The following is a 24,271-nucleotide window of genomic DNA, read 5'->3' on the forward strand; positions in this document are numbered from 1 at the left end:
TGGAGAGGGCAGCCATGTGTCTGGTCAGAGTAACGGTCGGGACCCTCAGGCGCTGGCTAAAGCTGTCCAGATTCACCATGACACCCTGAGGACCATGTACTTCGCCTGAGCTCCACCAACCATCACCACCATCTATCCCTCCCACCTCATTTCTACCTGAGTGGGCAGACGGCCCACCGCCACCACCTCATCCCCATCCCTTATTCCCAATGACTGGCCACCACACATTCTCCACAGGCCTGTCAGTCATTGACCCAAATCCAAGAAACGTAAGGCCCTTCACCTGTTAAACACAGGCAGACTCTACAGCCTCATGCACTCAAAAGGTTATGAATATTGTTATTATTATTGTCATTTTATTGTTTTTACTTTACCAGGAGTATTGCTCTTTTTATGTTGACTTTTTAAAACTTGGGTATTATTATGTAATTGTATTGTACGCTACCTTCACACTCCTGTGTATGTAAGTATGCAATACGGATGGGAGGAAAACAGGCGATAAAAAGAAAAAAAAACACAGAAAACTTTTTTAACTGCCACCACGATGCTGCCTCTTCACCCATCCGCATGCCGGATGCCAGTGTTCACAGCTCCCAAGTACGGGGATCCTCCAGTGGGTGGTACTGGGCACGCACACTTACATGTATCATTTTGACGTTGTCATGAACTACATTCATGTTTTTAATGTTTTTGAATGATGTTATTTTTTTAAACAGCCTTGAGGAGTCTGAGGTATGGTACATTAGCACTTAGCGTTAGCATGTAGGTGCCACCAGTCCTGCACATAAGAGTTTGTTAGTACATTCTGGTCTTTATATTAGCAGAGACAGAAAAAGAGCAGGTGTAGCATATCGTAGAAACAGGAGAGAAGTCCTGCCGCACTCTCTGTGCTGGTTGGCCAGTCCCTTAGAGATTTACCCTATAGAGGCAAGCTTAGCATAACAATAGAGGGACCATTTGCATAGAGTGTATCAAATAAACTTGCACCCCATGCACCTAAACCAGCATTATTAACCAGCCAAAAGTGACGCCAACCAATGGAAAAGGGGCACTTAAACAGGAAGATAATCTTTTATTTCTGTAAGCGTTGCTCTTTTGAGGATTTTCGAGGCACTTTTTTAATTTACGTTTTGATTTATATCACTCTAAAATAGCGAGACTTGTCTGTCAAGAGGCTAGACACAGCTTACTTTGAAGTTTTCACACCCACACTTGTAAAGAGGTAATTAAGGCAATAGGCAAGGTCAACACTCCTCTGTAGATTTGAATGCAGGCAAATATAAAGTCTGTGATCACTTAAGTGCTGCAAAGCTGAACTCAGGTTCAGCAAATTGACCTTGCTTTGATCATTCTGCACATTCCAACATGTATCAGTGGAGATGATGCCACATTGTGCACTCTAAACTTCCCCCACGCACTTCTTTGCGTACACACCTATCCCCATTTTTACACAAAGCTCTTCCTCTGCAGGCATTTACAAACTCATCGCCTGGAAAGCAAAAGCACACACATCTCTGCCCTCACAGTCTCTTCCTAAGCATGTAGAGACCTCTTCTTCTAATGCACTTGTCCCCTTATTTCCCTACAAGCCAAACACTCATAACCCTCTCCATCTTCACCTTCTATCTTTGCTGTCTATCCTGACTTTCAGCATCACAAACCTACAGCATCCCGTGCCCCAATCCCCTAGCTTGTGTTAGCCAATCCCAATTGGTGCTCTGTGTGCATGGGCAGCACAGATAGGGGGTTGCTACATTGGACAGGGTGGGCCACTATTACAGCTACTTAACATGCCCTGCCTTTACATTAAGTCACTTTCTGGATTTATGAAAAATAATGCATGTAATTATTTTTATGACTGGATATTCTGAGCCACCTTATTTTGGTTTTCTTAGAGGTAGGAGCCTTGTGCTCACCACTGCCTGTCAGTCGTTTTGCCTCGATTGTGTAATGGTTATAAAACTGCTTTTTTCTTTGTCATTATTATTATTATTGTTATTATGAATATTGTGACTAGTGTCAGAGTGTATCCTCAAGAGGGCACTGTGGAGACTGTCTCAAAATTCCACCTCAGTTGCCCTTAAAGCGCCTCAAATCTTGTCTGATGGTCAGAGCCCCTTTGAGCTAAAAGGGATCAAAAGATATGAGATCAGATGAGTTTGATTTTTAAATCATGTTTATTAACTTGCATAATCAGTATGCCTTTGTACACCGTTTTACTGATCCTACATTGTCCAAGGTGATTTGTATATATAAATATATGATATTAACCTGTTATGTATTTTGGCTCACCAGTTGCCGGGCCTTTCACAGTTGGGGTCGGTGTTTTATCCCTCATTCTGTGCTTAAAAAAGAAAAAGAGAAAAAAATCAGTCTGGGGGCATTTCCCAGCACCACTGAAACCAGATGCAGTTCTTCATTCACTGAAGCCACAAAGCACCTTGCAAAGAGGGGAGACGAAGTGACTGTCACCCTGAAAAATGCATCATGTGGACACTGGAGAGTCCACTCCTCTCCACACAGCCTCACTGTCTGACTAAGCAATATTGAAGCCACTGATCAAGAACAGTCCTTGTCATAGCACTTCCCAATAGATTTGAATGAGAGGACATGGAAGCATATTATTTTGGCTCTGTATGTGATAGTATGGGAACTCTGTTGGGGCGGGTTATTTTTTAAAGAAAATAAAATTGTTTTTTATTAAGCCATTTGTGTCCGTCACTGAATTCAAGTTGAATATTGGTTGATTTGTTATATTTCAGGTGAATTTAAGAAGAAAAAAGCAGGGATAGAGAACGAGATAAAGATTACTGAGAAGGAAGCAGGGACAGAAAGCAAGAGCAGAGGATGGTGGAGAAGAAAGGCAGGGATCCAGAGCAAGATAAAGATGGAGAAGAAGGCAATAGGGATATAGGGAGAGAAGAAGGCAGGAAAAAACTGAGGTATGTTTTAGGGTTGTGAAGAGAAGGAGAGGACAGAAGGTGAAGAAAGTGAGGACAATGCTGATTAATTTTTGCCATTCAACCCAGAATTTTGGCCAGAGACTCACTGATAAAGAGAGGGCCGATCTTTAAAGATGCAGATGTACCAAAAATGGCACCCAGAGATAAGGAAGGCGAGCCATTTCCAAACTACCTTTGAAATTCAAAGTAGCCAATGGATGTGAGAAAACAGAAGAGATTGGCTTAATTATATGTGAAAGTAGTGCTGGGATACTTCATCCCATGCCTTTTGTTTGCTCATGAGGTGACAAAGCCATCCAAAACTGCACTAAACAGCAAGGCTGGACTGAAGGTAGTGAAAACCAAATGGCAAAAAGTGTATGGACAGCTACCAGAACATGAGAAAAGCAATCCCAACAAGGAGTGCTGTTTCAAATTAAACTGCCTAACAATATAGGCAAATTAAACTCAACCAAAGTAATAATATGGCTTATTAATAGAGGGAAATAATAGTTTAAACACACTGTGCGTTCAAATGCATAGATATTCATAAGATGGTGCAACATTTTTGCTTGTCTGGCTGGCTAAGAGGGGCCCTATGTAATTTTCTTTCAGGAGGCCCAAAATCCCTCGCTACGCCCCTGCTTTTATCACAAATAAATCATTTATTCTAGTGTAAAATAAACAAAATGCATGCATTAATTTAACGTAATTGTAAACGTAGGGTTACCTTTGGGCGAAGGCGGAGTTGACGCTTCTGACGTCTGCTGACACAGGGCCCACCTCTTCCTGTCGGTGTCAGAAAGGCAACTTCACCATATTTAGCTGGCTTGCCGAAGCCCCGCACAGTTGATCTGTCAACCAGACCGAAACACTCGACACTTCTCGGATGATACTGGTCTGTGTTGACAGCTTTATTTTTGCACCTGGATACATACTACAGAGGACGACGTCGTTGGGAGATGGTGCTGAGGAAACGGGGCCGTGTCAACGGCTGTCTTTAACGCGATAAAAGAAGTCGTCGTCTGTCAGAATTCCAACTATCTAACAGCCGAGCTAGCCACCTAGCTTATCATATTAGCCACTCCGATTCTTCGTTGTAACTCGAATACTTATTTATGTCATATATTTTAATCCTCATCTATCGTTAGGTATTCGTTTGGACCCCGTGCCTCTGCTGCTATGATATCCTGACAGCTCCTGTCCTGCGTTCCTGCCACTTTCCTCTGCCTGGCTAGCGAGCTAACTTGGCTAACTAGCAGGTTTTCACAGCCGTTGAGCAACCAGTAGCTTTCTCCGTGGCAGTGAAATCCGATTTGATACGGTGACTGTGCGTGAACGGGGGGTCACCGAGGACCCTCGACCGGTGAAACGACCCTACCGAAGGACCCCCCTCCCTCCCTCTTTTGAAAGCCTGCAAGGAGAGGAGCTGAAGGAGACCAGGGCGCTTGGCCATACAGCGCTGCAGAGGCGGCGCACTGCCGAAGGAGACACCGGACTGAACGGAGGAAGAGTCCCAAAGGTTTGACAACTGTGATCCGGGAAGTGAACCGGGCAGGACCTCATGAATGGAAATCGGAACTACAGGTAAATGATTCAATAATGTCTCTTCACTAACTTAATGATGCTGCATGTTTCGGTGGTAGCTGCTTCATGATTACTGCATTAGCTTTTCGGACGAATCACTAGTGTTCATGTTAAACAGGTGACAATTTTAACTGGAGACTTTTAGCTGATTGCGTCTGCACTTTCCGTCTTGAACATCCGTCGTAACTACGACAACCAGAGACGCATTCGAATGAATGTCCCCAGCTAACACGGTCGCTCTTTGAACCGTAACACCAGGATGCTTCCAGTTGTAGTCGTTACCTATAGGTGTAAAACTGTTGTCATAGAGTATGCTGGCGTACTATAATGTTTCTCTAAAAATATACGGTAGAAATAGACCAATATAAAACACACGTCTTTAGAAATTAAACTTTGTGAACCTGAACAGTCTCTGCTGTCAGCAATATGAACACGCATTCATGTGATGTAAGAATTATGTTTTGAGGGTGGGAAAATCTATTTAAAGACTTCCACTGGAGTACAAACTTCGTTTCAGGATCTCTGTGTTTATTTTACCCGTGTTGGGCTCGACAGACTTGACGTCATATTACGCAGTCACACGATTTCCTAAACAAACGGTGGTTTGATTCTCTAAATGTTGACTTAAATATAGTAGTAATTATTATAGAGAATTGTTCCTTAGCCCATTTAAATTTACGATAAAAATATGTCATTAATGCGTTCATAATGTTTCCACATTACGACTTCATCATGGTAGACGCACCAAAGTCGAAGCTACTACTCTGCACTTTTGGAACTCCGAGCATCTGAGGAGCACGTGAATGCTGCGTTGAATAAGGGAATATCAGTCTAGTCTTGTTTTTGGTATTACTTGGGAAATGTTTGGAAAAAAACTTGTGGTTTGAGCTCGAAATTTCAGACTGTATCATCTTGTAATTCCCCACATTTAAGGAGTAAGGCCTATAAACTCATCAGCATTATCAGACAGGTGTGGGCTCATTAAACAGGTGTTGAGGTTAAGCCTGGTATTCCCCTCACTACCAGACTCCCTCTCTGTGAAGTCAGTGGGTTGTAGTGGTAATGGTGCAGAGGAAGCTGCATTGTTCTCTTTAAACTTAGCCTCTTGAGGGTAAACTTGTCCTTTCAAGGGCTAAGGTCTTGGTCACTCACTGACCCTGACTGACCTCAACATATATAGCTGCAACCTTCTCCCAGAGCATATTAAGTGGCTGACTTTTAAATGCAGAATGCATTAAGGCAATGCTGTTTTCAGTCTGTTTGTCAGCATATTTCTATGAACGTTGTCCGGATCATTCCCTATTAAGTAGATCATACTTTCAGTTGTTACTGAAAGTATGATTAGAAGTGATTTCACGTAGAAATCTGTAAATAGGCCACAAATGTCATGGCAAGTTAACTGTGTCTTCTTCTTCATCATAATGACAGTTAAACAATCCAGACTGCCTGGCCTTGTCTCAGCTGTAACAGAAGCTTTCCACTTAATGTGACCATAAACTGAAAGCCAGGTACTCCTGATCAGCCAGTGACACATGATACAGGGCTCGGACCTTAACCCAGCCCCCTCTACTGAAGAGGAGATCCCTCTCTGCTGCCTTCTGTCTCATTAACAACCCTGCTCTTCTCATTTAGGACACCGGCATCAGTGACAGCATGAGGGAACACGGGGTGTTTTCCTAGAAATCAGGCAACTATAAAAACTGTTATGTGCCACTGTTTTGGCAGGTGTGCATGTTAATCCGACATTGATTTGATTGAACTTCTATAGAACTTCAGCCTAATAATAATCATGCATACATGTTCTTTAGAAAATCATATCCTCTCTAAAGCTAAATGGTTTGTTGTTTTGGAAGGAACTGATTGCATAATTATTAATATTTTTAGTGTTTTAAAGACCAAATAATATATTGAAAAGTGATCATTAGGATAATCGACAGTCAAAATAATTTAGTTGTCATCCACCATAACTCTCAAGTAAATCACTATTTACCATACAAAGCAAAGCTTTGGACAGAAAGGTGGAAAAAAGTATGTAAATGAAATGCAGTTTCCTGCAGACTATTCCCTCTGCTTTACCTGCCATACATAAAGTATGTTAAGGAGTTTCCTCATTGCTTTCACTTAAAAAGATATTGGTGCATTATCACAGTCAGACAGAGGCTCATTTTCTCTTATTTACAGGCCTTGATGCTGTTTCTTTTGGTTTGCAATCATACATCATTAATCACCACAGGCTAACCAGTGAGTCCAGCCCTTACTAAGTAGCTGTCCATCAGTCAGTCAGTGATCCAGAGACGTTCAAAAACTGACTCACTGCTGGATTTCGGAGCAGCAGTGTGTGGCATGGAAACCATGGCTCTGGAGAGCTTAGCACCAGGGATATAATGAGTGTGAGGCTTTGGAGCCTGAAGCAAATCAAATCCATTTCGATGTGTTAACCCTGAGGTATGCTCACAAACAGCCTGTCACTTTGTATTGATGTGATGCTACATTACTGCTGTTTTGAAAAGCCAGGACTTGTTACAAATTTCAAATGTGGGCTTGCTTTGTTGATCTACGCCTTCATAGTCTGCTATGACATCAAACATAGAGATTAATATTTCCTAACACCTATTCTTTGACTTTTATACAAAAAACCTCTGTAAATCATGCTGGTGTCAGTGGCAGTCAGGCCAGCCTTGAAGGAATCAGTGACATTTGGGTTAATGTATTTATTTGCTTTCTTGCTGTGAGTCAGAAGGAAGAATCAATACTACTCTAATATCTGTCCATTCTAATGTGAACCTTTAGCCAGAAGCTGGTTAACACTTCATCCGAAAGACTAAAAGTGGTTCCATCAGTTTCATCCACTGAAAAAAAGCAAAATTTAAAAGATATACATTTCATCCTTTACATAAGATTTTTACTACTATTCCTTTGGTAAATCAATATGTTGGGATTAGTCACCGTTTGCAGTGTATTCTCAATGAGTCATGGAATGAAAGTGTGAGTCCATGAGGTTGATAGAAAGTGTATTGGCACAGACTTTTTGATATAAGCAACTGTTGTATCAGTGTTCAAACAGTCTGTATGATATATTGTGATGAAACTTGAATTTACACAGCTAGTCAGCCTGCCTAAGTCTGTCGGCACCAAAACTGTCAATAAACACACTTATTTTTCCCAAACTCTAGAATTTTGGAGAACTGGTACAAAAATATGGTTTAAAAATGTAGATGTTTGGAGAGCATGAGGTTGTCTATTATTGGCTGATCAGAATAATTTCAAATAAACACCCTCATTGTATATTTTGATACCACTTGCTTTTAGTCAAAAAAGTAAAATCTGTTATTTTACAATGCCGTTTAGCAGACACTTTCGTACAAAGAATAATGATATTTGAACCACTGTGTCAGAAAAACATTATGGGTTTAGTGATGTTATGGAGGACAAATTGATCCCCTCTCTGTTCCACTTTTGAAGGTAGTAACTGAGGCGAGATGGGATCTTCTGAGCCAACATGCATGTCTGCTCTCTCGTGCTTCCATAACGCCGTAATGCAGTGTGGATTAAAATACTGGGAATGCTCTGGATAATAGGCTGTTGGAAACCTATCCATACTGAACGTGTTTCTGTACAGAAAAGTTTCCAGGTTTTTTTGTGCAATTTAGACAGTGTAAAACCAGTACATTTTAATATTCAGGGCCTAAGACTAATAATTTTGTTGTCGTAGTACTGAAAAGGACTCCAAATCCTTTGATTAGTTTTGTATCAAAGTTTAAGTTCTGGTGTTGTGTCAACTGTACTTCAAAATGATGATAAACGTGTAATGACTAGGCTATGAAAGGGTTTCTGTTGCTTCTGGGGGGATCTGGGGTAGCTGTTCCCCCCTTTTCAAGTCTGAATGCTAAAATATTCTTCCTTTTTCCTTCCCAAAAAATACTATTTTTCAGCTCAAGGTGTTCCTCTCCAAGTCAAGTGATATCGATGGGTTACCTGTGACCATAAATTCTACAAGAACCTATATCTTTTTCTAAAAAGAAACCCCCTTTAGTTGTGGTAATTATTGCCCAATAAGTTTAGCATAAAGTGATATAGCTTACTGGAAGACAATGAGACAGCATGGGGGTCTCCCCAACATTCGACCTTTCAAACCACCCTTGGTAAGAAGGGGGGATTTGAGTCGTCTGGACATGACTCACATTTCTATGAAAGCTTTACTCAACAGAACACTGAGGAACAAGGGGTCTAGTTTTTGAGGACTTTAGCAAAGTAGCTCCCTTGATGTTGTTTGTGATGTTGATGTCTTATTCACCAGCCAGCCTCTCTCCCCATTTCTTCCCACCCTTGTTTCTCACATTCTGTTTTTTCCCGCTCTTTTTTCAATTCACCATCACTCCCCCTTCCCTTCCTTGGTTACGGCTTCTGTTTCCTTGGCTGAGCTTCAGTGGGAGCCTCTGCCTCTCCTGTCACTCTCCTTGTAGGCTTGTTTTCTGTGGATTTTGTACAGACAGTGGGGTCGGCTTTGAGGGAGGGCTTAGTACTTGATTTGCAGTCTCGGCCCATAATGCTTAGTTCATTCAAGCAGCTCACTGACAATAGAAAACCCCCATCGCAACCCCTGCCACCCATAAGGCTAACCATCAGCATATTGTTGTGGGTTTCTATGGAGAATGCAGTTTGCCGTTGGTCCTTAGGCTCATTGTATTAGCGGTTTACCCTTGGCCTTATTTTAACTGAGGAAAAATTCAAAACTCTGCCTGATAATACCTCTAAGAATAATGTAATATTATAATATCTGTCAGATCTGTGTAATGTTTGCAATAATATTGTGTCATCCTATATGGCACAATTTACATGGTGCCACAATTAGAAAAGGTAGGCATCAGTGAAACAGTTAAGTTAGTATTTTATGTATTATTTAATACTTCTGATTCCAGTGAGACTCGGTATCAACTGAAACCTGAAAGAGAGTTTTTCATTAAGGTTGACAAATTTGAACATTATTTGAGTGATCCATGGTATTGAGATGTTGCAAAGCTTTTGAAAAAGTTTGATTTTCTGTCATATTTATCCATAATCTGCTATGACAGAAATAAAGAGGGCATCTGTGGTCCACTCACATTAAAAAGTCAGCAAATAATGTTTTAGAGTGTTTTTGGTGTCTTATAGCTATGCAAACATGTACCTAATGTAAGCAGATGATTGATATATTTTTATTTTAAAATATTGAAGTTCACAATTTTAGGGTTCCAGGACTTCTACATTTTGTTGCTATTGTGTATAACGATGATCAGTAGCCATTGATTCAGACTGGTATTACAATGAAGTTTGTCATTCTTGCCTTTTTACAACCCTAGTGTATATATTACAGAGTACTTACCAGTGTTCCTGTATTCAGATGATCTTGGTGCAGGTAGAGTAATACCTTGTGCTCTTTTCCATCCTCATTTTACCATGGTTGTTAAGTCTGAGGGACAAGGCCACTCATAAGCGGGGGTTGTCATTGTTTTGGCCCTAAGACCTGGAGAAGCCTTTGGAAACTGGCAAAGACATGGTCCATCCTAAATTTGAGCAGTGATTACCATTAAGTTCACATCCAAATGCCATTTATTAATTAATAAAATAACAAAAATCCACATTTTATATGCTAATATTCAGTACAACTATATATTGTTGCCTGTCCCACTATGTAAACCCCTTCTTCCTAAAATGGTATGAGCCTTTATTTTTGTAATATCAACATGGTGGATGGCCCCATTGGTCTATGACAGTAATATCAGTGTACTATGGCCTATTATAAAACCTACAACATGTTTTCATAGCTCCAAAGCTGAGTGGAGCTAGACCAAGCAGGTGAATGTTAGTTTACTGATGCATCATCAGTAGTGGTTGACAGCATTTCATGCTGACATTACATTTGTACAATGAGTGATTTCATAAAACAGCTTCTTTGAAACTGCATTAAATTGTGATATAATTTTGTTGTTGTAATTCGGAATGGGTATTGAAATTACAACACAGATATAAATGCTTCATTTGGATACCCCGCTACCCCAATGCAACCTCCTGCCATCCCATATCCAAGGCAAAAAATACATTATAAACTATGTGTGATTTATGAGTTAAGTTACTCTGTTTTCTTTTCCTTATCCCATGTCCACTTGGCATTTTATAAAGATACTCCTCTAATCATTTACAGACAGCTTTTATTTTCCCACTGATTTTCAACACACTTTTTTTTCTTAAAGTATTGATTCAGGCACCATTAGGCATTGGTATCGTACAAAAAGTTCCAATTTAGCACAGGTATCAGAGAAAACCCAAACGATTCCCAAACCTTGTCATAATTTTCATATCTGGCTGATGATTTGCAAGGCATTCTGGGACACTCCACATGATACTGGTTTTGGAATGAATTCACTTTCTTATCCTATCAAAGTAAAGGCATAAAAGCTCCCCAAAATCTTAAAACAGCAAAAACATGCATAATCTAGCTTATTTTCTTTTAAAGTTGAAATTCCATGGTGATGCCAGGATGTAACCTGGAATAGTGCTGCTTGATGTTGATATCAAATATATTAATTTTGATTACCAAAAATGCAGGCAAGAGCTGCAAACTGTCTTAATTTGCACAAATATGTCAACAAATGTTTCATTAGAGAAGTATTACCACGTTTCTGTGCTTTGTAAACAGTGCTTGCTCTATTTTGCTCATGACACAATTTATTTAAACATGGCTGAATTTTCTTAAGTATGTTTCAAATCTTTGAATATCAGAAATCTAGCAACCCTAAACCTGAATTCTGACATTTTTTTCTAAACTTGACTCTAAAACTGTGTTGAGCTCAGCTTGTTTTTGAATTGTGTTCCTCAGTATTAAGAATCCTGTGGCCTTGTGTGGAGTGTCGCTGCGTGTTTGCATGTTGATGTACCAGACTGAGAGGCAGCTCTGCTGGCTGACACATGCTGCTGTCAGAGCGTGGGACTGACAGAACAACTCCTGCAAGTGGGCCGGCTACAAAAGTTGAGGCATGGTGGGGGTGTGGGGGTGTGGGGGTGGGGGGTACAGAGGAGTATGAGGAGGATGAAGAAGAAGGCTGGAGGTGATGTGTCACAGAGATTAGACCCCGGAGCAGCCAGACCACGCACCTTTTTCTACTCCTCCTGCTTTTCTCTTCTAGAGATCTGTTCTGGGAGAACTGCGAGGGGCTCATTTTGGGGGGACGTTATGGACAGGAAGTAGAGGAATTGGAAGGGGAAATCTGTGTTTTGTTGGGGGGCTCACTGGAGAACATAAACATCTGTGTGTTTACCAGGGGCAGAGACAGATTGCAAATCTATCCTTTTAATGCCATACAATCCTTAAAGGAAGGGACAACATATTTTCATATTAAAAGGAACAATCACTGATTTTTTTCCCAGATACATTGATAACAGTTTCTTCATATTTAAATAATTAAGTTTAATTGTTTCACTTCTGATTGAAATGGAGAATTTTTTGGACGTCATTTTAAAAGCAACAAACTATAACCATGTGGGAAAGTTGGCTGGTAATCATCCTCCTTTCATCTATCTGAAGGCTTTATCAGACATTAAGAGCAGCTGTTCTTATGCACCTTTCCTTCATTGAGGAAATGATTGGATTTTGTCACAATGTTATTTCTAGCTAGACAAGAGGCTCCCTCTGTTTGGTTCACACAGTGTCTGTCTGGCTCTGAAGTTCAGTCCATTCAGATGGCAGACATTGTTGTGTCTGCATATTCTAACAGTGCGTCATTGAAAAAGTCATAGATCAGATGGAGATTTGAATGAACTTGTTAAAGCTAATGTTAAAAGACAGTCCCAGTGAAACCATACGTTGCCAGAGAAGAGGACTGCTACTACGGTCATATCGTCTTGTTAGGGGGAAAAGCGTTTTCATGCTTTAAGAGTTTTAAGCATCATAAATGAAAGAGTGCTTCATTTTATCAGGTTGTCGACTAAGTTTGAGCAGAACATAACATGAAGCCTCTGTAAAATCACCAAATCCAAAATCATCTCAAGTCATTTCATCGTCTTTGACAGATTTTCAAAGTTGGTAGGAAAATATTAGTTCAGCAGTTGCACTGCTACAGTTTGGTTCCCCATCTTTTGCCATTTTATTTCCAAAATATGGCAACACATCTGAGACCAAGCTGTTAGAATAAATCTTCCTCATGCTTTGGCCTCTGACAATATAACTTTTTTAACCCTACCTGTACCTTTTAATCTTAACTCCATGCAAACATAGATTTAAACAGAAACTTTGATGAAGCATTTGAATGCCGAAATTGTATTTTATCAACTGATGTAAGCATACATTTAAATCCTCTGTCAGATTACACAGAAAGTAGTGCTCTGATCCCACAAGGACTGGTAAGTACAAGACAGAGCCTCCTCCTCTGATAAGGTCAAAGAATATAATGCAAACATGAATACAAGTACAGATGAGTAGACTTTTTAAATGTAGATTTTCTGCCAAAAATGCTGGACTCTGTATACTGAAGCAGTTTAGCTAGATTAAAAAAACAACCTATATTGCCATTTGTAAAGAGAATTTTAATGTTCATGTGTAAGGAGCTCAACTGGTGGCTGAGAGTCTGTTAATGCTACCATATGGTTGGTTCATATCAGATTTGTGTGGACTGTCTCGATGTCTTCCCAATTATTTTAAATGTTTGGATGCAGAAGATAAGATGTGCACAGGGGTGAGGTTTCCTAATCTGTACTCACTGCATGATATTATCAGCAAGATATTGGTATCAGCAGATAATAGCTTCAAACGTGAGATAAAGGTATCAGCAGATATGAAATTTCTGCTGATATTAGCAGCCAATATATCAAACATATCAGCTGTATATCATGTATATAGTGGCCTTAAATATCTGCAAAGTGTGCAATTGTAGCATCCAAATAATCAGAGCAGGCTTTAAGTAGCAGGGCTAAACAATTTAGACGATAATCTAAATGTAATATTTTCTCTAATGTTGCATCTGCAATTTGACATGCAATCACTTTTTTAAGGTTTTAAATCTTATGTATTTTTTAACAAACACAAGCAATACGTCATTCTACATTACAACCAACACAATATTAGATTGTATAAACATAAACTGTTCTCTCCTGTAGGCTGGGCCTTTATGATAGTGTGACATAGCATGACGCAGGAATCAGAGGGAATGGCATAACTTTATCTACCTAATTTAATCACAGTTGGTAATTTACCGATTTGCTTCATTTAAAGCCTTAAAGCAAAAGCATAAAAACTCTGGCTGAACAATTTTGAAAAATTTAACAGATTATTTTGACTCATTGTGCAAAGACAGTGTGAATTGTTGTATGGAAAGGAATCATTTTTATGTCATTGTCAGTTTAGATAAGAAAAAAAAAGAAAGAGACTTTTTTCTTACAAGCAATTCTAGAAAAAAATGTTTTAATGTTTACATATTGTTAAAAGCATAACATGTCTGTTGGAAAAATGAATCAAACGTTTTTTGGGTACATTTCAGGCCAAACAAATATTGCACCTTCTGTGATTTGAAAATTGCAGTAGGACATAGTGGGATTTAACCTAAATTTAGATTAACTGCCAAACCTCACTAAGTAGGCAGTTGTCTAAGTTATTATATCCTAAAGAGAACCTAAAGAGTCCTAAACGTTTTGAATGAAGCCCCAACAACAACTAGAGTTTCTGCCTCCTCTTCTCTCTCTCAGCTTTGACTGCCTCAGCCTCTCCCTTTCTCTCTAATGCAGAGAAGTTGTAACACAGGAGACACTTATTGTTCTGTAGAATAAAAAATGTCTGCTAAAATGAGTTTGGAAATAATGGCATATCAGATATCAGTAAAAAATCGAATTTTTTTGCACCTTTCGTCATAGGGTGAAGAATTCAACCAAATGGCTGAAGTTACTAAAGCCAAACATCTTTATATGTCTTGCATAGAAACTCATGGATTGAAGGAGGCATTATAGCCATTTCACAAGATGTGGTAACTGAGAGGGAGTGAAATTATACTCAGGTCCTGGTTAAGACAGCAACACAAAGATGATTAAAAGAAATACAAATAAATATAACTTAAGAAAACTGGAAACTGCACAAAATCCTACATACATTGACAAAATAATACTTACAGTATTAAACTAAATACTTAATACTAAGCTCAGCTCATACAGGGTGTCTGAGGAGTCTTTAAAAGAATTAGAAGTTGATAAATCACAGTAGGGAAAATAAAGCTTTAAAAGGTATTTAAAAATCTTGAATGCAAGGCTTGGAGGTCTTACTACGGAAGAGTATTGGGGCCACTGAAAAAAAAAATTTTAAGACGAAAATTTTTTTTTCACTTGTGAGAAAAAAGTCAGAATTCTAAGAATAAAGTCAGAATTCTGACTTTAATCTCAGAATTCTGAAGTTAATCTCAGAATTCTGACTTTTTTCTCACAAGTGAAAAAAAAAAAAAATTGTCTCAATTTTTTTTTTCAGTGGCCCTAATACTCTTCTGTAGTCTTACATTTTGTACCTTTAGAAATTTTTATTTTGACTCCAAGGTTGTAACTTAATTTTTCTCTGGTGTTGAAATTTTGTTTGAATCACATGTAAAATTCTTTTGGAGCCATGCAAGATCTGAAAGTGCCAGTGCATCCTCAGAGCTCAGCTGCATCTCTAGTAGAAAAGGTAACTCTGTTATTTACCAAAAAGATCCTGCATTGTCTGCTTCTTTATGGTATCAAACTGAGGTCTCTTTCCTCATATTCTCAAAATTCTCTAAGAAGCTCTATTTTCATACAACAATGAAAAGGTCCTGGCATTTTTTTTTCTGCATTGTTACATTTTTATGCTACAATCAGCACAAAACAAACTAAACTGTGCCGCTAAAGAATGGGTTACAAATTGAAGATGCGATGGGGTCTTAAAGATCATGAAGAGGGTCTTGAAAAAGGTTAAAAAAGTATTAAAATTGATGTCAGATTTTTTGCATATACCCTGTTATACTAAATATAGCTGATGTCAAGCCAAAATCTCCTACGTCTATTTCTTATGATTCTTTTTCATACATCAGTGCTGTTATTCACTCTTTCTATCTATCAGTGGGTTTTATAAATTTTAAACCAATGGAAAGTGTCAAAACAGTGCTGAATATAGCCATTCAATTTTTAATAGTTTAAAAATAATACTATAACACTATTATAATGCTATAATACTAATACAGTGTTTATCCTCTTCCCTGAAAAAAAAATGATTTTGGAGGTAGGAGGTTATGGCTGACTGCAGCGATATATGTTTTAAATATAGTCAGGGTGAGAATATTTCACAGTGTGGATTTTGTAAAAAATAACAGCGTTGACGATAGAATTGAAACAGCAGAAACTCAGGATCTGTATTTTAAAAAACTTGATGAATACAAATATCTTGGCATAGAATTTTCTACTTCTATTTTGTGCTTTCACTGTTTCTCTGCCATCACAATGGGCATCAACATGTTTTTGCGTATACAGTGCCGTGAAAAATTATTTGCCCCCTTTCTGATTCCAGATTTTTTTGCATATTTATTGCGTATTATTTGCAATTAAATGTTTTGGATCATCAAACCAATTTTAATATCTCACAAAGACAACCCAAGTAAATACGAAATGCAGTTAAATGATAATTATACTTACTAAGGGTAAAAAAAATGAAAACCTATCTGGCCCTTTGTGAAAAAGTAATTGCCCCCCTTGTTAAATCATGAGTTTGGATTTGGCTTTGTCTTCATCATGCCACAATCCAAAGAAATTTAAGATTAAATGAGAAACAAAGTGATTGAAATCTGTCAGTCTGGAAAAGGTTACAAAGCCATTTCCAAGGCTTTGGGACTCCAGCAAACTACAGTCAAAGTCATTATCCACAAATGGAGAAAACTGGGAACAGTGGTGAACCTTTCCATGAGTGTTCGGCCAACTGGTCTTTGTGAGATGATAAAATTGGTTTGATGATCCAAAACATTTAAGTGCGATAAATATGCAATAAAAAAATAAAAAATAAAAATAAAATCAGAAATCAGAAGGGGGCCAAATACTTCTCACAGCACTGTACACAACCCAAGTGAACTACTAGTCTTAGCAGAATTTTGCTGTCTCAGACTGAAGGTCCTTTAGATTAAAGAGGATGTCACAGTGAAGTTTTTCAAAATCTCCAGGTGTTTGCTGGGCTTTAGGACTCTGACATGACAGTTGCAGTGGTAAACTAAGAGTATTACCTTGTTTTGCTTCTAATTAATTTATTAGTGTGCATTTAAACTCGTAGAGTGACAGTCATCCTGCCCGAGTCAACATAAAAAGTCAACAGGCCCTGGCCCCTGTCCACTGTTCCACTGGCAGACTGTGAGGACAGAAGGCTCCATTTAACCCGCTCGAGTAGAATCTCTTAGTTTAACAGAGCTACTACTCTGTGTGTCTGTGAATATATAAGCGTGTTTATCCATCCATCACCTACCTGTCAGGGCTTCCATAATGCCATGAGTCAGAAGTGGCTTCACACCACAGTTGATTCTTAACCCCCTTCAAATCCCCTCCACACATACACCCACTCATCTGCTGCTACTGAAAATATTTCTCCATCATAAAGTCTCCCTTGCTCTCTTCATGCTCTCTGCCTCGGGTTTGTCCTGAGGGGGATTTCAACATTTTTGCATGTTGTTGTGACTGACCAGGCTCTCATCAGCCTGTCAGTATGTGGCTGCCTGCTGGTGTTTATCAGTGGCAGAGCGGGATATCGACTCCTATGGGTTCTCTATGGAATACCCTTGAGGTTCACAAGTGGATCATGAGGGAGGAGTCAGTCCGTGATGTGTGTCAATCCCTCTATGCCAACTACCACTCATTCTCTGTATATCTGCGTGTGTGAGTGTGTGTGTTTTTACGTTCTGCCTGCTGTGACTGACGCCATTGTGCCTCCCCGTCGAGCACTCGCCCTGTTCCCACAGCCCGGGCCGCTCTGGATTAGAAACACAACAGCTGTATTGTGCGTGCGTGCGTGTGCTGGTGTGTGGGCCTGTGCATGCGTGGGCACCCGTTAGCAGCGCGTACGTTTGTGTACTGGGGGGGAATATGGCTGAGGAGGGGGGGTTAGCAGGGACTGTATTTCAGGCCTGCTTCTCACACTATCCAGTAACTCTGGCTCCAGGCCCACTGTGTGCAGTGTGACTGTGCTGTGTTAGAAAGCAGCAGAGGGGAACGAGTTCATGTGTGCTGAGAAATTCCTACAAGATATTCACAAACCAAGGAAGGCATCACAGCTATTTGTGTGTTGTATGGTATTGATTTGACTTATCTGACCTTTTCTTTCATATGGGGGGACTGCTTTAAACTGGAGGAGTATGATATAGGATTTTTGCCAACATCCAGTAGCCAATATTTCCAAACACATTTTAGCCGTTACCAATAACGATGCCGATATATACTCAACTTCTTACAGTGAAAACACCTAGTCTGTGCTCTCCTAGAATTGATATGTTTTAAAAAGTAATCCTCCTCATCACACAGCAGGCTTGCATGGTGGCTCCCTCACCACAGAGTGCGTGAAATAACACATTAAAATTTTAAAACATCTTTTTGCTGTAGTTCTGATCCAAAACTGTAGTCCTTAAGGTCTCATTCCCACTTGGGCTATTTGGTCCTGGTTTGTTTCCCCAGATAATCCAGTTCTTTTGGAGTGGTGTGAAAACTCTTTAGAGCTCTGATGCTGACCAAACAAGTGAAATCTGGTCCAATTGAAAACAGGGTCTCGGTTCTCTTCCAAACAAACCCTGGTTTGGTTTATTTGAGGTGTTAAAGCATCTGACTGATGAAGGGCTAGGGCCCAAAACATAACATTTTGGTTTGGGCTGGGCAGTTAATCGAAAATCAAATGGCAATATGTCCTGCTGCTTTTTTCATATCCCGGAAGGTGCAAAATTTCTTTAACCAGAAATTTAAATCAAAATACCGGTTTAAAACTTTTTTTGCAGCAGAGATGTTATACATCATGCTATCATTCAAGTCCCATTTTTTACAGTTGACAATAATTCTCCCTTCAATACAACAATTTATATTGAATTTCTAATACGAGCCAATATCATCACAATTAAATATTTTATCAAAATTTTTCAGCCCTTGTTTAATCTAATATTATGTTTTAATACAGATTGATTTATTGCTTGTATTAGTTGGAAAATACATAAGATGAGGAACTTAGGAAATAATAGCATATCAAACTGCAATCGGAATATTGGGGAAAAAATTGCAATTTGATTATTTTCTCAAATTGTTCAGCCCTAATTCTGATGATATTCTTCATCAAAAAAGCTTCGGAGCAGCTTCTGGTGTGCAGACTTATTTTTCTGTTTTGCCTCTGACCAGATTAACATGCACACAATGTATAAATTGATTGAGCATTTTTTAAATTTGATTGAACTTGCAACGAAAAGCTGCCATACAGATGGGATTACAACAGTACTGCAAAAAGCATTTCCAGCTTTATGTAATGTACCCGTGTATTATCTCTGTCTTCAAAAACTGACATCTGATTAAATGAAGGATTTGCAAGTAGCTCTTCACAAATCCAGCTGATTTGTGAAAAACTGATGTGCTGACAGAGTGGCAAAATAAATCTTAAAGTGGGTTTGCCAGATAAAAGCACAAACAACAGAAGCAGCTCAGTGCACAAACAGAAAAACTGAAACTGTGTGTTCAGCAGTGAAAAATTTGGCAAAACTAAGTGTGTTTGGAATCTGCTCGGCATGCTGTTGGACAGCAGGAAAGTGGAATATGTTGCAAGACTCATGGGAATAAATTAAGACGTTCCAAATGATATTTGATGACTGTTATTTTTTTTTAAACCATGTGGCAGCTGAAATACAAAGTATGCTTCAAATATTCAAACTGTCCTCTGCTAGAACCAAGGTTCAAGAAGTTTAAATTAATTAGATAAATGGGAAGTTTTTACTTTATTTCAGTAAAAATTAATACCTCACTTGAACATTACAGAAATGAGCATTACACATGAGCTAAAGCTGCTGGAGTTGGTTGTGTCAGTTAAGCTGCTTCATATTTTAATTAAACATTAAATGAATATATTGTGCCTCAAAAAGACACAGTCCATTAACAGCACTACTAGCACAGTGTTCTGCAAAAATTAAATGCCTTTTAATTTTAAATTTGACATGATTTAAAGTAATAGTTTAAATTTGAATATACTGCTTTAGATCTTTAATTTTTTTCAGAACCTCCTGTTGCTGTTTATTTTTTATGAAAATACATGTGATGAAATATAAATATGTAACTGAAGTCAAAAGAAAGAGCCTGAGTGCAGCTGTGGAATCAAAACGTTGATGCTGTGTACTTAAGGTGGGAATTGCAGTGCAACTAACAGTGTCATACAATATAAGTAAGGCTCTTTTATTTTCTAGTTGCTAATAATCTCCTTACTTCTGTTGTTAGTAGGGATTAATCTTTTCATTTTTTTTCTTCAAATAAGTTTCTGTTGGTTATGCTTTTAAAACTGGTTTGGTTGATTTTGATTTTTGTATTGTATGAAACTAAGGGTAAATTTTTTTCAGATTCCGACCTGCTTTTAATTTAAAAGAAAATAAGGAACTTGGGTAGGTTGAAGATTATGACTTGAACTTAACAATAGAAGAAAGGAGCTTATTATGGATTGAAATGGAATAAATGAAACGGGGAAAAGGATAATGTTTGATTACACAAGGTACAGGTGACTTTTGACTTATCCTCTGAGCTGTCTGTGAGTTTTCAAAGGGAAATGAGACATTAAGGAGCAGTAGTGGTAGGGGACTTATTTCACATCACTGTGGCTGCAGGGAGACGTTACAGCGGCTTGACCAAAGTGAGCCTAAAAGGACACTAAAGCATGCTCTTAGTGCAATTATAAAAAAAGCAGGGATGCACAACGTTAGTATGATATTAGTACTTGCATATAGGAAAGTTTCTTCCCATATTTACACTATTTTGGCTGTAATCTGCTTATATCAGCTGTAAATATTGGCCAGATAAACAAATAAGTTAGTGGATTTTTAGGGTTAACCAACAGGCCTGTGTTAACTGAATTCTCTTTCTTTATTTATCATCATTCCTTACATTTTAAAGTGTGTTTAAGGACTGAAATATGTTGATTTTTTTCATCCTCAAGCTTTTAGTTGTGTTTTTTAAGGACCGAAGTTGTAGGTCTGAAGTACATTTAAATATTGGTATCACTATCAGCTAAAATGATTTTGTAGTGGTATATTAACCTTGCAGAGCAGATGATGCGCCTGTTTCCATGTTTCTCACTGGTGAATCCATCTTGCAAAGCTCCCGTCTGAACCGTTTGAGCCTTATTAGAAAGTGACAGGACCAATCAGCGATGAGGGGCAGTACATTCAGGTGCGGCGGAGTCGTGACGTAAGCAAGCAGCAACAATTATGGTGGAAGAGATTAGCATGGATGCTGCTAAAGTGCCAGTTTTATCAGAACTTGATGACATTTCTTCGTTAAAAGAAGAACAAAGATCAGCGTTGAGTTTTTTTCTTTTCAAAAGCGACAAAAGTCGTGTACTGACATGTCTACAGTCGCCATGGTTCACGTTATGTAGTGCTCTATGGAGTTTACTCCTTCGTTAGGGGCCCAGCTCAGTTGCAGCTAAAGATGTGACACACAGAACGTTCATCCAATCACTCTCCAAGTCTTTTTTCAAAGGCTCTGCCCTTTCCCAAACGCTGTGTATTAGAGCTTCCCCAGATGGATGTGTAAAACACATCCATCTGACGTGCCAGGTTACTGGTTTATAGGATGTCAGCAAAAATCTAATTTTGTGCATCTCTATAATAAGCAGTAATCATGTACCTTACGATTAAAGTATTAATGCTGATAGCCTTAGGTGTAATGGAGAAAGAGACAATGCAATACAAAATATGATATGGCATAAGATAACAGTGTTACAATAAAGTGATTTAATGATAGCTGATATGTTGCAATAAAATTAAACAATGACATCCCAATATCTGATGAAATGGAGAATAAGTAAAGCCCCTTAAGGCATAAAGTGCACAATTAATGTCTAGTTTTTTTCATTGTAATTGTGTGCCAGTTGTACCTCTTATCTCACCACAGCTCAACTCCTCTTCATCACTGTCAGGGATTGTCCCACTATTAGCTCCTTCTGCAGCCTTCTGTTCATCCATGTTGTAGGTTGTGAGTCAAGTTCCCAGAGAAATAAGTTTAGATTTAATGTCAGTATTTGGAACCAGAGAGATTATAGTTGTATTAGGGCTGCTTGATTATGGCAAAAATGTCTCACAATACTGATAATAATTATTCAGTGGATATTGAGATCACTCTTGTTACATACAGATATTAATGTATAACATTTGCCTTTGTGCAGGAATTACACATGATTAAATTAAATAAATCTGTGTTCTGACCTTGAGAGGCAAAGATTGTGTAACAATACTGCAAGTTTTTTTGCATTCTTCCAGGTCTGACTCCTCAAAACCAGAGTGGCTCCACATGGCAGATGTAACGGCAGGCCTTTTTTTGGTTCTGTGGCTTTTGAGACTGCTATGGTTCCTCACTTAAATAAAAGTGAGAGCTGTTTTAGCAGGATGGGAAAAGCTCACACTGTGCTGTAAAGGTACAGAGGATGACAAAACTCAATGTCAGTGATCTTTAGGAAGCCAAAGTCATAATTGAAACTAAACCTTGATTATTTGCCCGGCTGTATCCCAGTCTGTATGACAGTAAATAGCTTTATTAACAGTTGTGTAATGATGACCCAGTATACTGCTGTTAGAGAATGAATTGCATGTTTAGAATTAAAAGCAACAAGGACACTTGTGCTTTTCTTTTATCAGGATGCTAAAGACTCAAGGACTGGGTTTCAGTTTTTATCCACAGGATGACGCAGAAAGATTGCAGATGTTCTGAAACATTTTATTAGACTTTCTTTCAGATATGCTTCTTTCTCATTGGCTGTATTTCTTTATCTGATTGTAAAAGCTTAGAAAATAAGAATCATCTCGATAAATGGGGGGGAGGATTACATCTTCTCTCCTCTGTTTGTTCAAACATGTCCTTCCTGTAATTATCTGAGAGTGGGCGCACACAAACACTCATACTTCTGCGGCATTTTCACTCAACAGAGGGAGCTTTCCACGAACCTTCACTTTCATTGTACGGAGAGTAAATACGCCTTTGATGTGTGTGTGTAGACTTGTGGTTGACTTTTCTGTGTTTGTCAAAGCTCCCTCACACGTCATCCACCAACAGCGGAGCGTGCTGATTGTCTAACATGATTTAGATTCGTATTCTTTCTTCAGACTTGCAGAATTAGCATTTTCCTGTAAACTCATGTAAGTGCAGTTGTGCATTAGGGGTTGTACAGCTTCCCACACACTTAACAAGTGCAGAGAATAGGCTTTTTGACATTCAAGGTCTCAGCCATTACGTAACCATAACATTGCTAGCATGTCTTGAACACTCAGTTTGCAGTAATTACAAAGGTTGCTTTAGAATCTCCATCACAATTGAATGACTGAAAAAATACTCAAATCTGTTGAAAACACTAAATATATTTATCTCCATTCCAAGCCTGGCAGTTAAAGCTCCCTGTCTGACCCTCCTGCCTGCGGACAAGCACGTTTGTTTTGTCTGTTTGTGGAGGGAACAGAGCAGCACAGTTTCCAAGAAAGGCAGATTGGAGGGGAGAGGAATCTGATGTGTTTCCGAATGATCAGGAACAGGTCGGCTTCTCAGCTCTCAAGCTGCAAAACACGTGTGTAACAGGCCTGGTTGGGATTTTCTTTTACAGCACAGCATGTTAGCTAACGAGTGAATTAAAACGTTAATCACCCTAAATCTATGCATAGACAAAAATGGCCACTTTTAGTTGCTATGATGTGTTGGATTAAAAAGAAAGGATTATCAACCACAAGAGCTTAAACATCATCAGAAATGTTTCCTTTTTTCTCCAAGAGGATTCAATCTTGTCTGTTTTCTGCATTTATTATTCCGCTCACTGTTATCTGTTGCGGTTCACCTTATGCACATTTCCCTGTGAGTGTCCTTGCAACCGCCACTGCACAGAGAACCTTCGTGTACCAGCATCACAAAAGTCTCAAAGAATTTCTGGAAGCGTCAGATTCACCCAGAGGCTTGTTATTACTGCACGCAGCTCAAGAATGCAGAAGCTGTCCAGCCAAATATCAAGCCAATGGTTCTGATTAGATCTACATAACTTGTTGTTTTGATGCCGTTTTGCATCTTGCTGGATTTCCCCTCTCCAACGAGTCAAAACCGGCTGCAGGAAGTGGGTCAGTCAGGCACTTATGGGTAATTTTTAAAAAGTTTTTCCTTTGGAAAATTTATTTTTTTAGGTATGACTTGTATGCATGGATGTGAGAATTTGTGGGTTTTTTGATACCAACTTTTCAAACTTCAGTATGAGTCGAGTGAAAATGAAATCTTTGTTTTTGTTTGACCACCATAGCACAACAGAAGTCTTCAACAGCCGATGTTGGATGTCTTCCTTCTTTCTTGCTCCCTTTTTTAATGTTTTGAAAACTATTTTGGGGCTTTTCTGCCTTTTTATTGAGATAAGATAATTCCTAATAATCTCAATATCTCTGATTTTGGATATTTAGTCCTCTGGTAAATGTTGCAATGACTGCTCATTTTACTGACATTATTGCTATATCCAATGAAATCAACCTGTAGATGGTTTATGACAGCCACAC

The 24,271-nt window shown here is 38.8% G+C and overlaps 2 protein-coding genes across 4 annotated transcripts in view; both read left to right on the plus strand.

Moving 5' to 3' along the window:
* ago1 (argonaute RISC component 1) overlaps positions 1 to 2,708 on the plus strand; it is a 34,615-nt gene extending 31,907 nt beyond the window's left edge. The window contains exon 19 of the mRNA XM_041793078.1: positions 1 to 2,708. Within this exon, the coding sequence (XP_041649012.1) occupies positions 1 to 109 (109 nt within the window). The 3' untranslated portion in view covers positions 110 to 2,708.
* A 1,026-nt stretch (positions 2,709 to 3,734) lies between these two features.
* Positions 3,735 to 24,271, plus strand: part of LOC121513362 (protein argonaute-3) — a 62,663-nt gene continuing 42,126 nt past the window's right edge. For all 3 annotated transcript variants that reach the window (XM_041793075.1, XM_041793077.1, XM_041793076.1), the window contains exon 1: positions 3,735 to 4,529. In XM_041793075.1, the coding sequence (XP_041649009.1) occupies positions 4,511 to 4,529 (19 nt within the window). In that variant the 5' untranslated portion in view covers positions 3,735 to 4,510. The remainder of the gene's footprint in view (positions 4,530 to 24,271) is intronic.

This window comes from Cheilinus undulatus, linkage group 8, assembly GCF_018320785.1.
Source record: "Cheilinus undulatus linkage group 8, ASM1832078v1, whole genome shotgun sequence".
NCBI lineage: Eukaryota > Metazoa > Chordata > Actinopteri > Labriformes > Labridae > Cheilinus > Cheilinus undulatus.